The sequence below is a fragment of the Corella eumyota genome, chromosome 5, assembly GCF_963082875.1.
Source record: "Corella eumyota chromosome 5, kaCorEumy4.1, whole genome shotgun sequence".
NCBI lineage: Eukaryota > Metazoa > Chordata > Ascidiacea > Phlebobranchia > Corellidae > Corella > Corella eumyota.
Genome location: NC_137494.1, coordinates 6,668,590 through 6,684,301, shown reverse-complemented (window position 1 = coordinate 6,684,301; position 15,712 = coordinate 6,668,590). Strand labels below are relative to the sequence as shown.

General features: G+C 31.3%; 3 protein-coding genes across 3 annotated transcripts; 1 reads left to right on the top strand and 2 right to left on the bottom strand.

Moving 5' to 3' along the window:
• Positions 1-135: 135 nt before the first annotated feature.
• On the bottom strand, positions 136-1,778 carry LOC145752879 (putative NADH dehydrogenase). Its single transcript, XM_082569244.1, has one exon. The coding sequence runs from the start codon at positions 1,737-1,739 to the stop codon at positions 360-362; it is 1,380 nt and encodes a 459-aa protein (XP_082425370.1). The 5' UTR covers positions 1,740-1,778; the 3' UTR covers positions 136-359.
• A 1,501-nt stretch (positions 1,779-3,279) lies between these two features.
• LOC145753377 (glutamate receptor ionotropic, delta-1-like) lies at positions 3,280-10,049 on the top strand. The gene is made up of 20 exons (XM_082569789.1): positions 3,280-3,352; positions 3,934-4,092; positions 4,203-4,312; positions 4,435-4,588; positions 5,021-5,250; positions 5,540-5,700; positions 6,121-6,241; positions 6,324-6,440; positions 6,553-6,639; positions 6,726-6,920; positions 7,142-7,300; positions 7,545-7,653; positions 7,742-7,959; positions 8,131-8,284; positions 8,503-8,623; positions 8,748-8,868; positions 8,930-9,052; positions 9,190-9,320; positions 9,398-9,529; positions 9,599-10,049. Exons 1-20 carry the CDS (start codon positions 3,280-3,282, stop codon positions 10,047-10,049), a joined length of 3,126 nt encoding a protein of 1,041 aa, XP_082425915.1.
• Positions 10,050-10,185: 136 nt separating this feature from the next.
• On the bottom strand, positions 10,186-15,219 carry LOC145752282 (microprocessor complex subunit DGCR8-like). Its single transcript, XM_082568540.1, has 13 exons — positions 15,022-15,219; positions 14,857-14,945; positions 14,714-14,761; positions 14,019-14,165; positions 13,725-13,821; positions 13,236-13,442; positions 12,877-13,034; positions 12,691-12,754; positions 12,449-12,550; positions 12,096-12,232; positions 11,822-11,961; positions 11,514-11,613; positions 10,186-10,908 (listed from the first exon to the last, which is right to left on the bottom strand). The coding sequence occupies exons 1-13, from the start codon at positions 15,167-15,169 to the stop codon at positions 10,522-10,524; spliced, it is 1,824 nt and encodes a 607-aa protein (XP_082424666.1). The 5' UTR covers positions 15,170-15,219; the 3' UTR covers positions 10,186-10,521.
• Positions 15,220-15,712: the final 493 nt, after the last annotated feature.

Here is a 15,712-nt window from a genome sequence, read left to right as displayed (position 1 = left end):
ACATACATACAGTAAATAAAAGTATAACACATCGTTATAACAAAAAAATAAATTATCTTAATAGTATTAGACTGTAAAATAAAATTAACATATTGATCAAATTTAAAACCAAAAAAATAATAAAACTTTGAGGTTGCAAATATAAGTGCAATATCTTAATAAACGCTATAGTTCATAACAGCCTTAAAAAATACTAAGATATATATTAACAAAATTTACAGTTAAATATTAAAATTTGTTGTGCATAATAATATTTTTCGACAGTGACATAATTAGTTTTGTAATTTTAAAATACTGTATATGAAAAAGCAGATATGGTGGTTCCTAATTTTGTGCATCTACAAGTATTATCAAAACATTTAAAATCTTGAAATATCCCGTCCAAATATAAATGTTTTGAGCCAGTCAATTGGCACTTGCAACCTTAATTTCCAATTTCCCAAGCGAGTTAAGTAAGCAGATCTCCAAACAAACCACGAAACATAACCTTTCAATTTTATTGAGGCTGGCTTAATGTCAGATAAGGCTGTATAGCCACCAACATAGGCCAGCATACCCATATCTGAATGCTTGAAATCCTCATTAGTTTCTTTATTTAAATACTGTGCCAGCCATTTTCCTTTTCTTTCAGCTACCTGGGCAGTTGCGGGTAAAGTTATGTTTTCACTTACAGCACAGTCTCCAAGTGCGAAAATATCATCCTGGTTAATTAATTTGAGCTTATTGTCGGTTACAATATGGCCGTACTTATCTTTCACAACATCAATCTTTTTTGTAAATGTTCGAGGTGATAGACCAGTGGACCACACAATTAAACCACATTTAATACTTCTACCATCACTTAGTATTACTTCATTTTTAGTTACCTTGGCAACAGTGGCTTGAAGTATATTAAACTGTTCACGCTTTCGTATTTTTTTCTCAGCATATTCTCTCAGTCCTTTATCGAATGAGCCCAGAATTGTGTTGGCTTCAATTAAAGTGACTTTAACCTTTGCTTGTAGTCCATGATACAATCTAGAAACATCCTCACGTAGAAAGTCATAAAACTCAGCTCCAAACTCTACTCCAGTAGGTCCACCTCCTACAATAACCAAATGCAACAAGTTTTCTTGGTCTTCGAAGCTAGAACCGGGCTGAATTGCCAGCTCAAAATTAGAAATAATCCTATCTCTTATCTTCCTGGCATCGGTGAGCTCTTTTAAGAAAAAAGCGTGCTCCAAAACACCAGAGATTCCGAAATCATTGGACACCGCTCCCACTCCTATTACTAATTTATCATACTTAATATCGTAGGTTTTACCAGAATGCACTTCACTTCGACAGTTTACAATTTTGTTTTTAGAATCAAGACCAATTGCAGAGGACAAATGAAAATCCTTGGCATCCCGAAAATGAACACTTCGAACAGGCTCGATAATGCTTCTAAACTCCAGGGTACCAACAGTTGTGGAGCAAAGCAAAGGCGTGAATAGAAAGTGGTTTCTTGGGCTTACTACAATAACGTCGTACAAATTTTTGTTGATGTGTTTAAGAACGCTGTAACTTCCCCAGCCTGTACCCAAAATCACTAACTTTTTTCTGTTTTTTATTTCTTCTTCGTACACATCAAGGTAACTAGAAGATTTTCTTGATTGGAAAATGAAGTTTTTGAAATGGTGGTGTGGTGAGTAGGATTGTAACATTTGCTTGGATGGTAATTTATTCATCAAATTGGTAAGCTTATTAGACAGCATCATAATATAATTTTGTGTTTATTAAAAAAATGCTATTTTAAAAGTATATATCTAAAAAAAAATTTGTATAATTTATTTTAACATCAAAAAGTAACTTAATTACTATAGTTTGTGTTCCTTCACACTCTATCATTAAATAGGCCTATGCATTTTCCACATCCAAAACTCTTAAATAACTAAAATTCAACATTAATTATGTCCCTAAGTAAAAGTATTCATAACACGTAAATTTAACCTAAACAAGGAAAATTTTAATAATTTTATGTCTCACGGTTTCGTAATTTCCCGGGAGTTTCCCTACAATAACACTTACACCAAAAATGTGAAAAAAAATTATGCCACGTAAATTGTTAAACACAATTAATTTGTTTATTAAAAAATAAAAAAAAAAAGCATTTTGCGTTCTGTTTAAATTAAGCTAAATAATAAGAACAGGCGAGTTTTTGGTTTTTTTAAATTATCACAAATGATAAAATACCATGTGTAATCTTACGTTAATGTTAGAATAGGTAAGTTGGTTTGAGAAAGTAAATTTTAAAACACTTGCGTAATAACGTCACATATTACTAAAAAATAATTATATAAATTATTTATTTTTCATATACCGTATATGTTCAGTTTTGCGTAAATAATATAATTTGAGGTCTGCTCATTTTATTCGGTATAAAAAACAAACACGTTCTTTAATGGAAAAAATAATTATGACTGACTCTAATGCCCGAATACGACACATTTTTACTAATGATGATCGGCATTTATTTCGCATTCGTTACAAATAAAAATGCCATTGTGACATAAAAAAGCTTCTTAATGGCTGATTAATTTGTTGTGCACGCAAAGATGACATTTATATAAAAGAAAAAAACATTGTTTTTCGACAGTTTGAAATTTACGCAACCAAAGATACGCATATATAGAAATGTTTCTGCTATAATTTGCAAATCCTTTCTTGCTATGGTTTTGTAGGGGAACAATATAAACGCTCAACAAGAAACAAAGCCGCAAGCAACTAGATTATTAATGTATTCAGGGTAATGCAAATTTCATATTTTATTTCGCATTACACAAGTAGAAAGCCATGTGCTTGATTTTGTAGATTAGTAAGGTTACAACGATTTCCACCGGGATTCCTGGCCACAGTTGATTATTGCAATGTTATACGGCACATAATAGACACATTGTTGGCTGATGTATTCGACAAATAGCTGATTGCATATTTGATGGCTAACAATGCATATAGCTTAATGAACTATATAGCGCATGTTTTATGCGCTTTGTTAGTATGCATAAGATGACAAGATACATATCGACTTTCTAAAGAACAAAAGTGAATTTTGATTAGCAGAAAATTAGTTTTTTTGTGTATCAAATAAGAATACTATATAATCCAATAAAAAAATTAGTAAGAGACTATATTTTTTGGAAACGTGTTACCGAAGAATTGAGTTAGTTTGTGTTAAGAATAAAACATATTTTTGTCTTAGATTTTTTTCAAAATCACAAAAGATATAAAATAATAATTTGTAAACAGTTTTTAAGTAAAATGAACACTATTCATGCTCTGTTATGTCTTTTAATTACTGGAAATCTAGCTAGCTCAACTGTATTGAAAATTGGTAAGTGTGAAAATTGGTTAGTTTTTATAACTATTTTTGAATATTATCGTACAATGCACCTTGTTAGTTATTTTAATTTAAGTAGTTTTATGTTTAGTGCATAAGAACACAAAAAAACGATAATGAAAAAGCATTTTGCGCTGTAATTTTCCCCTAATTAAGTTATTTACTAATTAAATCAAAACATTGTATGATTCAGGTGTAGTTAAACTCGCGTTGCCTTTAAATTGACAGATTCATGAAAAATTTAAATTTTGTAGCGCTCTTTAACTTATTCGAAGTATTTTCAAATTCCCAATAGGTTTATGTTTAATTGTGCAATAAGTTAATGATCCTGCTATAAGATTCGTAATTATTACCTAATAAATAAGATTACCTTAATCGATATTTGATCAATAAATTTACTATCTTTGTAGACAAATTAATGCTATGCATTTTATGACAGCTAAAAAAATTAAGTTCTTATATAATGATCAAAAAAATTGAAGTTCATCTAAATTTAAAAACCAGTTAATAATTATTGAAAAAAATCTAACTAGAACCCCAATAAAAGAAGTTAACTTAATTTTCCTATTTTAAAGGCGTTCTTTTGCAAGAAGGTGATGTGGCCAGTCACCGCGCCATCAGAATGGCAGTTGATCATGTCAACGAAAACAAAGGGTTGCTGAGACGGGGAATCACCATTGATTATGTGGTGCGAAAAGTTAGACCGGGCGAAGTGCTCTCTGTTTTGCGGCAAAGTAAGTTAGATTATATAAAATCCTATTACAGAAAAAAGTATATTCAGTTTCACTATATTTAGTTTTAAGAAAATATATTCAGTTTTCACTTACTATTTTTAATTTTTTAGCCTGTGACTTGACTGAGATTGGAGTAGCAGCCTTAATTGGGCCTTCCGACTGCCTGACTGGACAAAGTCTGCTTCGCATTGCCTCGAGTCTACATATTCCGCTTTTACAGGTCCTTTTTTTAAGTTATAACTGGCTGATGAGTTTAAACCATAAGACTTTTAGTCTTTTAAAACCAAACATTAGAAAATACCAATATTTAAGTATAGTAAAAACATGCTCATTTACATGCAGGTGAATAAAATGGGTTGCCCAATCTCTCAGAGTAGTGCGAGTGGATTCTCTTTCACGACTGAATACTCCATAAAAACTCTCTCCCAGGCGTATGCTTTTTATATGAAAACGCAGAAACAGGGCAGCTTAGTAATTGTTTATGGTGACGAAATGGGTAAGTATGTGGCAGGGTTGTCGTAAATATTTACAACGACACAACAATAAAACATACTGTTGGGATGAATTTTATAATTTTTTTTGTATATATCTTTATCCTCGATGTGGAAAAGTCGAATGCGCGACTTAAACATAAAGTAACATCAGTTACTCCGACTCAGTCTCAAGTTGCCCGTGTCAGTTTTGGATATTATAGGTTATAATTGCCTGATAATTATACTGCTAATTAAGTGCTGGCTCAGCAGGAGTTCATACCGTTTATAGTGCCTTACTCAAGGGCGCTACAGCATGAAATCATTGGGTATTGAACCCACAACCTCATGTGTGGTGTAGCAAGTGTTCTTACCATTACACCACGCTGTCGGTCCACTACACCCCACGCTGCCGATTTTCAAATATAATTAACAAATTATTTTAATTTATGGTACAGGTGCTGCAAACATTCAAGAATTTGAAAACCAACTATATCACAACCACCAAGAAAGCATTAGTTACCGTCCAAATATTATTTACCAAATTGAAAAAAATCAAACTGGTTATCCCTTAATAGGAAATACTGCTAAACATCTGCATTACGCCATCAGTTCTAATTTTATCATACAAGTCGATACTGTGATTGTTTTTGCGAAACCAAAAACAGTTATATTACTGCTCAAAAAGGTATATTTAGTTTCTTTGATTTTTTTTATACATATTTCAAATGTAAAAAATAACTACTTGGCTTTGTTACGTAGGTTCTTGGGTTTAAACCCCACTGTTTTTATGTTTTTGCACCCTTTGACATGGGTATTTACTCCTGTCGAGCTAAAAAACAATTTCTCATTAACAAAATTTAAACTGGCCAAAAAAAGTTAAGACTGGATCGCCACGACCGTCAAGGCTACTCTATGTTTTGGCGATTTTATTTATTTATACTTTATCTGGTATTTTACACTTTTTTTAATTTTAGATGCAGAATGCGTTTCCAAGAGAAAGTGAGATAATAAAGTGGATAGTAGTAAGTGACAACGACTTTCTACCGAGTGACCTGCGATCGATAAAACACGTGACCCACTCTAAAGTATCTGTTATTCAATCTTTTAAAAACAACACCACACCTGCTATGAAAAGGTAAAAATTGTAGTAAATAACAGTCTTAAAAGAAATAACAAATCGATAAAAAATGGCGAAGATTAATAATTCTGATACGTTCAAATAAAACACCTTAATTTTTTGGTTTATTTATTTTGTAAAAATTTTGCTATAGGTTTATTGAAAAATGGAATGAATACAAACAAAAAGAATGCCCGTTGTGTAACTATTCAATTGAAGAGGCAGAGGATATAACGGTAAAACTTTTACCCTTTGGGCTATTCAACAATTATATATATATTAATATAACCTGGTGTTTAAAAATTTCTTAGAGTTTGTATTTTATTTTGGTTTGCTGACATAATATTTAAAAAAAAATTATATGTTTAATCCTTAAAAAATTTATTTAATTTTGCAGCTAAATAACTTTTACATATACGACGGGATAATTCATCTAAGTACAGCTCTTACGCGCGATATGTTGGATGGAAATTTCATGAGCCCCGCTTCCTTAAAATGTCGCAACGAACCTCCGAGATATTGGGACGGTGGCGATCAGATAATGAGAACGATCAAAAGGGTTAAAAAAAAATTAAAAAAAAAAAAAATTTGTAACTACTTAATGTAGTCCAAGGCTTGTTATCATACTGTTTTTGTTACAGACAAATAGTAGTGGAGGAGCGCTAACCTCTATCGCTATTTCCAAAGAGGGTTATAACGAAATCGCACAGATCGAAGTTATAACTAAACAAGAGGGCAACCATCTACCATTTCAAAGGGTGCGTGGAAAATATATTTTAAATAAAGCAACGTTGAAGTAATCATTTTAATTTTGATAAATTTGGCGTCTAAATGACAAAAAATATTTCAATATGAGTTTTTTTATTCAAGGTTATGATATGGAATTCGACAAATCCAGACGAATCGATTTTGTTTAATCGAATTGACGAAGTGGTCTTAAAGATAGTTACAATCGAGGTAGCGTCAGTAAAATCTAAAAACTAAAAAGAAAATGTACATTTTTTTTTAATTTTGACGTAAATTTGGTTATTTATTTTACCTAGGAAGCTCCTTTCGTCAATATAAAACGATCACCGGACGGGCAAAAACATTTTCACGGATTTTGCATTGAGCTAATAGATCGTTTAGCCGCAAATATTGGGTTTTCGTACGAATTGTACGAAGTTGAGGATAATAAGTATGGAGTAAGGCTGGAGAATGGTTCCTGGAATGGACTAATTGGGGATATTTTAAAAGAGGTTTAAAATTTTTTAAGTTCAGCCTAATTTTTCTCATTTCTTTAAAACTATAAACATTTTTGGTCAAGTTTTATTTTAAATACAAAACAATGCTATTGTTAAGCTATAAGAAAATAACAAAATTGTAGGCCGTTTACGTTGATTGTAAATTCTTGTCTTTGGTGGTGGCCTAATGCAAATTTAACGTAAACATTATAAACAGAACTTAACTCTTTTTTCAGAAAGCTGACATTGTAGTTGCTGGCATGACGATCACGTCAGATCGAGAAAAAGTTGTTGATTTCACAAAACGATTTATGGACTATTCGGTAGGAATTGTGATCAAAAAACCACAAATGACTGCAAGTTTTTTCTCGTTTATTGAACCTTTTCATCCAAGCGTATGGTACGTAAAAGCCTATGGTTAAGTAACCCCGCCATTGTCAAAACGTACTTTGTTTTTGAATCAATATAAATATTCAACATGTTATATTTAACAGGTTTTGCATATTATCATCATTGATATTGGTTGTCGTGTTTATATACATCATAAATAAGGTGAGTATTTTACAACAGTCTTCTTTTATAAATCAAGTATTTAAATCTTTTAACAGAACTTACACATTTTTAACTGCCATTATACAGATTAGTCCGAACAGGCAAACGCCTTGGAAAAGTAGTGAAAGTGAACTGGACGACACATTTACTTTTTATTCGGTGTTCTGGTTTGCTTACAGCTCTTTAATGCAGCAAGGTAACCCAGCGTTGAGATTACTGTAACTCAAAATACATTTCTGTTCTTGATTTATTATACTACTATTACTTAATGCATTTTTTATCAGGCCCTGACCTTACAAAGCCTACTGTTCCTGTCCGAATTGTGGTGGCGTTCTGGTGGTTTTTTACCCTTATTGTCGTGTCATCGTACACTGCAAATCTTACCGCTTTTCTGACCGTCCAAAGAATGGATACTTTGGTTCGATCGTTTAGGGACTTGGCTGACCAGCATCAGATTAAATATGGGACAGTTGTAGATACCAGCATTTTTAACTACATCATGGTATGATATTTTAAAGCCTTTAGTTTTAATGCAAGATCACAGTTCTCTATAGTACCGACGACGTAACTTTATTAGACTGTTTTAATAAATGTGACGTATAAGCTTACCTTCCTTTTTAAAACAGTTCGAGTCTCTTTTTGTGACTTTACATAACTTGTATTGTTTTAACAGAAAAAGGCGGCCGAGGAAAGCGACGAGACCTCCCTCTTTAAAACAATGTCACGTGTAATAAACAAAACCGAGAACCAAATCAAAACCGTGAGCGAAGGACTTGATCGAGCATCGCAAGGCGGGTTTGCATTTTTGTGGGACGTACCTGTCATAGGTACAAAAAAATAACATTTTTGCAGTAGATAGAAAAAAATATGTATTATTTTGTACTAGAAAACTGTCAGTCGTGGGGTTTTATTAAGAGTAAAAAACTTGTGTGATAGGTATGGGTATTAACAGACACTTGCAAGAGGCACTGTTTTACTTTAAATTACTGCATTACTTATTTATTTTTGTAATACAACAGGTGTCCTGTACTTTTTTTAAATTTAGAGTATGAAATTGAGAACCATGCATCATGTGACTTAACTTCCATTGACGATTCCATTTATGAGAAAGGATACGGGTTTGCACTTCGACCAAACAGCAATTTTAAAGACAAACTTTCTTTGGGGTAGCTTACAGCTAACACTAATACAACTTAAAATGAGTTTTAACTATAGTACAAAAGTAACTGACTAAAAAATTAAGACTAACAAGGTGCACAATTGTTACAACATTTAAAATTGTTTTTTTAGAATTTTGGATTTGCAAGACAACGGTGAGATAGCTCGACTTCGCAACAAATGGTGGCCGAAAATAGGAACTTGTGGCACTAAGAAAAAGCCACAGCCTGCCGCAGCCGAACTCACACTACAAGTCAGTTAATTTTTTTGACACACAATTTTTACGTCGTTCAACTGTTGTGATTTTCTTTCAGAATTTTACTGGGGTTTTCTTTGTTCTGGCCGGAGGCTTGTTTTTGGGCATCTTATGCGCAGCGTTTGAAATTTTTGTTCATATTGGTCAAGGCAAAGAATACCCGCCTACAATTGAAACTTTGGTAACAATTGATAAAAATAAATTTCATACGAGCTATTTTTAAAGCTTTTTTAATGCATGACGAGTTGGACACTTTATTAACTATAACTCAGGCTATACATCTTTGTTTACTTATTTAAAAATAAAATATTTCTTAAGAAAAAGAACGAGATGGAAGAGGAAAAACGTCGCCCAAACGAAATCCATTTTGTTCTCAGCAAAAAAGCACTTGTGCGCCAACTCGTGGACGATATAATCAACGACGAATATACCAACAGTACTTACGCAAAGTTAGTAGTTTTAACAATATGAGATTTTTTGAAATTTAAATTCTTGATAGTGATCTAACTAAAAAGTTTTAATTCAGACAAGACGAAAAACAAGTCGAGACATCGACAGAATTAAATAATTTATCGTCGAATGACCAAGAAAGTTTATTAAAATCCCGACAAAAGGAACGTGGTCACGTGACAAACAAGGGACTCAATTATAAAACAAGGTATTTATAAATTATTAAATATTTCTAACATTTCATTATTTAATGTCATCTTTTATACTTATTTTGCAGAAATGATCAATGTGCTTTACAAAGACGACGCTCACCAGTCAACAGCAATACTTCACCGTTGGGCAAAACGTTTAAAAACACAGACATGTCCTTATCCAGTAAAACGTTGCCATCTAATCGAAATTCGTCCCCAAAACGCTACGAATTTTTCCCGCCCCCACCTTTTCCGATCAGTTTTGAGACTCTACCTAAAATACAACCAATCTCAGAATCTACAATTCAACCTCAAACCCTTTCTATTAACAAACACGGATTTCTACAGAAAAACAGCGACTGTACCATGAACACAAGCCGCTTAGGATTGTATGGTACATTACCAAGTGTAGTCGAAAGCGACGGAGACGAGATAGAACCGGATGAAACCGGTTTTGCGCTCCCGAGCGAGGCTCTAAAACGAGATGGCTTGTTTGCGCAGGAACTGCCCTCCCTGTTCAAAAAAAGCTCTGTTTAGTGTCAAGATTTAATTTTAATTATTTTAAAATAAAAATATTACTTACTTTGTCCAGGGTAATCACAGATACTGTCGTTAAAAGTATTTTCTGTAAAAAAATAGTTTGTAAAAAAATAAAACGCTGTTCATATTTAAATTACAAGATTGTCTTTATTAACGTTGTGCAACCTTAATTCATAAACACGACATACAAATATAGAACATTTCGTGGCAACAAAAATAAAGCGTGAAACTTAGATGTTAGACAACATGATTATGATAAAGGTTGAAAGGCAAAAAAACGCACACAAAAAAAACAAAAGTTATCCAAGCAGAGTTAAAAGTGGTAGGGTGAAGATGGGAAGGTAGAGAATTAGAGTTTTCTGATTAAAAGATTGGATTATCAAAGTAAGAATAGTAGCAACAAACCAAAAATTATTAAAAACTTGTATCACAAAAATATATATTATAACGTTTAAGTCGCTTCTAATTTTTAGATATCTATTTTCAGCAGTTTAATCTTTTTGTTGGACGTTTCCTTCACCGTGACGTCATCATCGTTGACGTCATTTATTGCTCGTTTGGAAGAATTTGTATCCTTGCTTAACTGCATCATCATGTCTTTCAGTTTGTTTAGTAGTTCAGGGTTCGGCGTTAGCGATTCCCGATTTCGGGCCGTGGTCACTTCGTCCTCGCCATTTCGTCTCTGCTTTAGCTCGAAAATCTCCTGCTCGATGTTTTTCTTTTTCGCTCGTTTTTCGGCAACCGAAACCCCGTACATTTTAATGAGCTCGCCCCAGAATTTAACCTTGGGGTGAAGGAGGGCTAGAATTTGCTGAGCGGCGGTCTGCTTTCCCACTTTTTTGTTTTTAGCGGAGCCCTGTAGAGTAGAGTTAGTTTTGGATTCCAAAACTTGGTTTTGGACAAAAAAATACAAGTATTTCATGGTTAACATAAACGATAGTATCAAAGCACCGAATAGAAACCAAATTTTTGTATTTTAGAACAAAAATTTGAATTTTAATTGAGTTTTGATAACTTAACAACAAAATCCATTTTTGACCCTACACAAATTAAAATTTTTTTTTTAAATTTTCATTATTACTTTTAAATATAATTTCGAATAAAGTTGTATGTCGTCAAATGACCTTTAAGCACTTTAACGCTGCTAACTTTAACGTTAAAGAACCATTAGCCACCAACGTTGTTCAAAGTGAACATATTTGCTTAAATAGTTAAACTATAACCACCTACCCAACCTTGGACTGCAACCTAAAGTGTTGTTAAATGATTTATCATTACTTACTTTAAACAAAATTAAATAAATAAAAAATGAAATGTTTTTCTTTTCATTTACATTTAAAGACCCATATTTAAAACAAAAACAAAACTAAACTCTATAAAAAATATTTTCTAATGATTGTTGTATATCTTAAATAATAAGCAATGTGCTAATAGTTAGAATTAGCTGAGAATACTACTTACAGAAACTGTGTGCTTTCCACAAACCATTTTGTAATCAATCATTTTCGAACTTCCAACTGTTGCTTCAAATTGAACGTTCATATCCGTTATTCCTTGGTTTCTGTAACAAAAAATAAAGTGATTTTTGTGAAATGATCCTAAATGTAAGGTTCTATAAAATACAACTAAAATATAGAAGCGTAAGAAAAAAATAGCAAAAAAAATTTAAAAAATCAAAAATATTTTAATTAAAACTTTATGGTAATATCCTGACAAACTGTTTGAAAACATTTTTTAAAATAGGACAATAAATTATACCACAGCCATACCTTTTTAGGCATTCAGTTAACAGTTGGTAAGGCAAATAATTTCCAGCGTGAACACAAAGATCAAAAACTCGAGTATCGTTCACCGAAACATCATCAAAATAATCGGCCGAAGATTCACCAGAAACTTCCTCAACTTGGTTCTAAAAATTAAATTTTTAAAAAATTTTTTTTAAATATAAATCGGCTTTCTTCTTTTAAAACTTGTCTTTCAAAACAATTTAATGTTAAAATCTTGAAATTAAAGAAGCGAACCAGGCAAAATTGGAAAATTTACCTTAAATCCTGGTACAAGCATTTCCATTGTTGCAAGCGCCGCTTTATTTTTCGCAGTCTTTTTATTAATTCCTGAAGCGGAACCGTAATGCTTTTCGTTTATTACAATGGTGGCCTGAAACGGTTGACTGGAGTCCTCTGTTTAATAAACAAACAAAAGTTACAAAACATGCCAACTTAGAAAATCTCTATAAACATATGCCTAAACATAATTTAATTACAAAAAATTTTTTTTCATCAGTTTTTACACTGAACTTTACACAAAGAGCCAAAAATTTTTTTAAAACTTTTCACGAACTTTACACAATTTAAATTTTTTTCCCAAGAGCCTTGGAAAATAACCTTAAACTTTACCTTTTGTGTTAAACAAGTAGTGTGGTTTTGTTTTTAGAACGCTCTGTGCATATTCATGTAACACGCAAACCATTGGTTTTATACTTGTGTTGAAAATCACTCCTGTAACAAAATACTGATCAAATTTTCACAAAGGAAAGATAATAATAAAATTTTAAAGCCTATAAACAGTTTACAAAATACTTCAAAAAGTGCAGGCTTGATAGATTAATAGTATTTACATAAACAAAATTCTTTCTTACTTTGTGTTTTTTCTCCCGATTCCCCTCTTGGAATAGTTAAAGTTATAACTTTGGCTGGACCCAACTTTTATTAAAAATAAAAAAATAAAAATTTTACAACAAATAAAATAAAGTAACTTTATTCAAAATTTCAATGAGTAAACATAGATTTACAGAAATATTTATGATAAGTACAAAACAACTTACCTTCTTATGTTCTACATTTTCCTCCACCTGATTTGCCTTTCCTTCCCTTTTCAGTTGTTTGTTAAACTTGCGCTTGTCTGCCCATCTCTCAAAATGGGGAATTTGAATTGTTTCAAACACAAACTTTCTGTCCAAGTAGTCCGTCCATTCAGATTGTTCTGCAAGTGTACAACATTATTACTTAAGTAAAAAAGTTAGCGGGGTAAAAAATAAAAAGGCATCATTTAATAAATTTTACAATACTGTTTAATTATTAATTAGACCAGTGCCTAAACACAATGATAATTTATTATTTTTACATAATTTAAAGCTGATATACTAACAAAATTTGATAAACAAAATTTCAAACTCTGATATACCTAAGTATTGGTTCTGTGCACTATGAAGAATGGCTTGCGGCATGTAATAATCAGTTTTACTGGTTTCAGTTGAAGCAGCTGTAGTTGTTGCAACTTCATTGTTAATTAAGCTTGTGTCTTGAAAGGAGTCGCCTACAGTGGTAAGGGTCTTTTCCAGTGCCATATCTTGTATTTCTGGAGTCATTTTATTTTCACAGGTACTAAGACCTTTTATTTAACAAAAAAATGATTTCAAATATGTTTTTCAAAATATTTATAAAATTGCGTTAATTATCCCCACTGCTCTCATGCTGTATTGCCCTTCAGTTTTGCGCTTTAAATGGTAGAAACTTCTGCTGAGCCAATATTTAATCAGTCGCTTAATAACCAAAACTGTCAGTCGGGTTACTGATGTTACTTCATGTTTAGATCATAAAGTCAAAAAAAAATTATGATAATCGTATGTAAGACATTTTAAATTAATGTTTATTATATTATTACATATTTTACCATTTTGCTTAACAGGTGTTAGTGGTTTTTTCTCTAATCTTTCTCGATTTTTTTCAAAGTCCAAGCATGGAATACTTGAGATTGCAACTTTATGTTTCTAATAGAAAAAGCAATTTATAAAAGAAACTTAGGTAGAAAAATTAAAATCCAATTCTAGACTAAATAACCTTAAGTTATAAAAATAAAATGAAAGTTTTAAGTTTATTTAAATTAAGTATAGAACACTTTTAGTTATATACAATAAATTTAAAAAATGTTTTAAAATTAAAAAGCAAAAAATATTTTAATTTTTACCCTGACACTTCCTGCATTAACCTTATAAGGTCTGGACCAGGTAACAACTTTAGTTGGCTTATGAAGGTAGACTGGCAAACCACAATTATGAGGAACTGCAACCCAATCTTCTGGCAAAGGCTCAAGTGTAGAAGTTAAAGTTTGAAACTAAAAAAAAACATAACAATAATATTAAAGTTAATCTATTTTTGTATTTATTTATTTATAATTATATATATATTTTTTTATATATCTTTATTCTCAATGTGGGAAAGTCGAATGCGCAACTTAAACATAGAGTAACATCAGTTACTCCGACCCAGTCTCGAGTTGCCTGTGGCAGTTTGAGATATTATAGATTATAATTTCCCGATAATTATGCTGCTGATTAAGTGCTGGCTCAGCAGGAGTTCATACTGTTAATAGCACCTTACTCAAGGGTGCTACAGCATAAGATCAGTGGGGATTGAACCCACCACCTCATGTGTGGTGTAGCAAGTGTTATTACCACTACACCACGCTGCCGGTAAAATTAACTTTAACATAAAAGGATATATCATAATAGGCTATCAGATAACTTTTACAAACCATATTGGGTATATATTACTTTTGTATAAATATATTTTATCAACTTGTCAGCCTAGTAGAATTAGGAACAAAAATGGATGGTAAAAAATAACTAAAAGTTAGATGATATAACTTAAAACTGATTTTACCTTTAAATTTCTTTTGACAAAAAACTTGACATGTTCAGTTTCATTCTCCTGTTATAGTAACATTAATGATTTTAGAGTTGTGTGGCAAAAAAAATTAAAAATTTTAAAATATATAACAATTTTTATAAGGTAATAAAGTTTACTTTATGTTTATTTTCTTTTATTTCCTTATTTTCCTCTTCATTTTCACTGTTTGGTCTACTATCACCATTCTCTGTTCCATTATCATTTTCTGTTTAATTAGGATAAATTTCAGTTAACAAGCAAATACGTTTTTACAATCAGAATATAAATTTTTTTTTTTTTACCGACGTCACTTTCCTCGATATTATCAATGCTTATATTTAAGATATCGTTTAGTTCCATTAAATTCGAAGTATCTTGGTTGGAGAGTTTGCAAAAATTTTCAAATTCATCATTCTGTTTGTCTCGTATAGCATCGATATTCTCTTCCATTATTATTTAGTTAAAATAACGAAATAAAAGGATAAAAAGGAAACATACGTTTTCCCATGCCAAAATGATAAACTTTTCGCCAACAGAGCTTATCACTATAATATGTCATATAGACATATTTTTATTTTACACCGATAATAAATACATAAAATAAATCTTTTAGAAACATGTTTTAAAAGCATAAGACTTCCTTAAAATTGATTTAGGTTTAAATCATTTATAAGCATGTTATATACGAACATTTCGAACAAAAACGTTTTACTTAAAAATACCTGCACAGTTGTCAACAATCGTAAAAAAATTGTGTATTTAGTTTAGTTTTTTAATATTTTTATCATATTGTTATTGTCAGTATTCTTATTATTGTTTAATAATTTTATAAAAAAAGGATAAGTTTTGTTGTGACTGATTAATTCTTTAGAAATTTTAATATGTTGTTAGTATTATTATGTTATTATATTGGTTTGCAATCGAATGACAGCATTCTTAAATAAACAGCAAGCGGAATTTCCCCGTTTTCGCTTGTTATAACTTAAGATTCTG

Bases quoted from the DNA above. Each gene is read 5' to 3' on its own strand.
- LOC145752879 (XM_082569244.1), bottom strand. From the start codon at position 1,739: ATGATGCTGTCTAATAAGCTTACCAATTTGATGAATAAATTACCATCC.
- LOC145753377 (XM_082569789.1), top strand. From the start codon at position 3,280: ATGAACACTATTCATGCTCTGTTATGTCTTTTAATTACTGGAAATCTA. The intron at 5,251-5,539 runs GTATATTTAGTT...TTTTAATTTTAG, and splicing joins TTATATTACTGCTCAAAAAG to ATGCAGAATGCGTTTCCAAG. The intron at 9,053-9,189 runs GTAACAATTGAT...ATATTTCTTAAG, and splicing joins CGCCTACAATTGAAACTTTG to AAAAAGAACGAGATGGAAGA.
- LOC145752282 (XM_082568540.1), bottom strand. From the start codon at position 15,169: ATGGAAGAGAATATCGATGCTATACGAGACAAACAGAATGATGAATTT. The intron at 14,946-15,021 runs GTAAAAAAAAAA...CTAATTAAACAG, and splicing joins TATCGAGGAAAGTGACGTCG to AAAATGATAATGGAACAGAG. The intron at 14,166-14,713 runs GTAAAATCAGTT...GTTTTTTTTTAG, and splicing joins TTGTCAAAAGAAATTTAAAG to TTTCAAACTTTAACTTCTAC.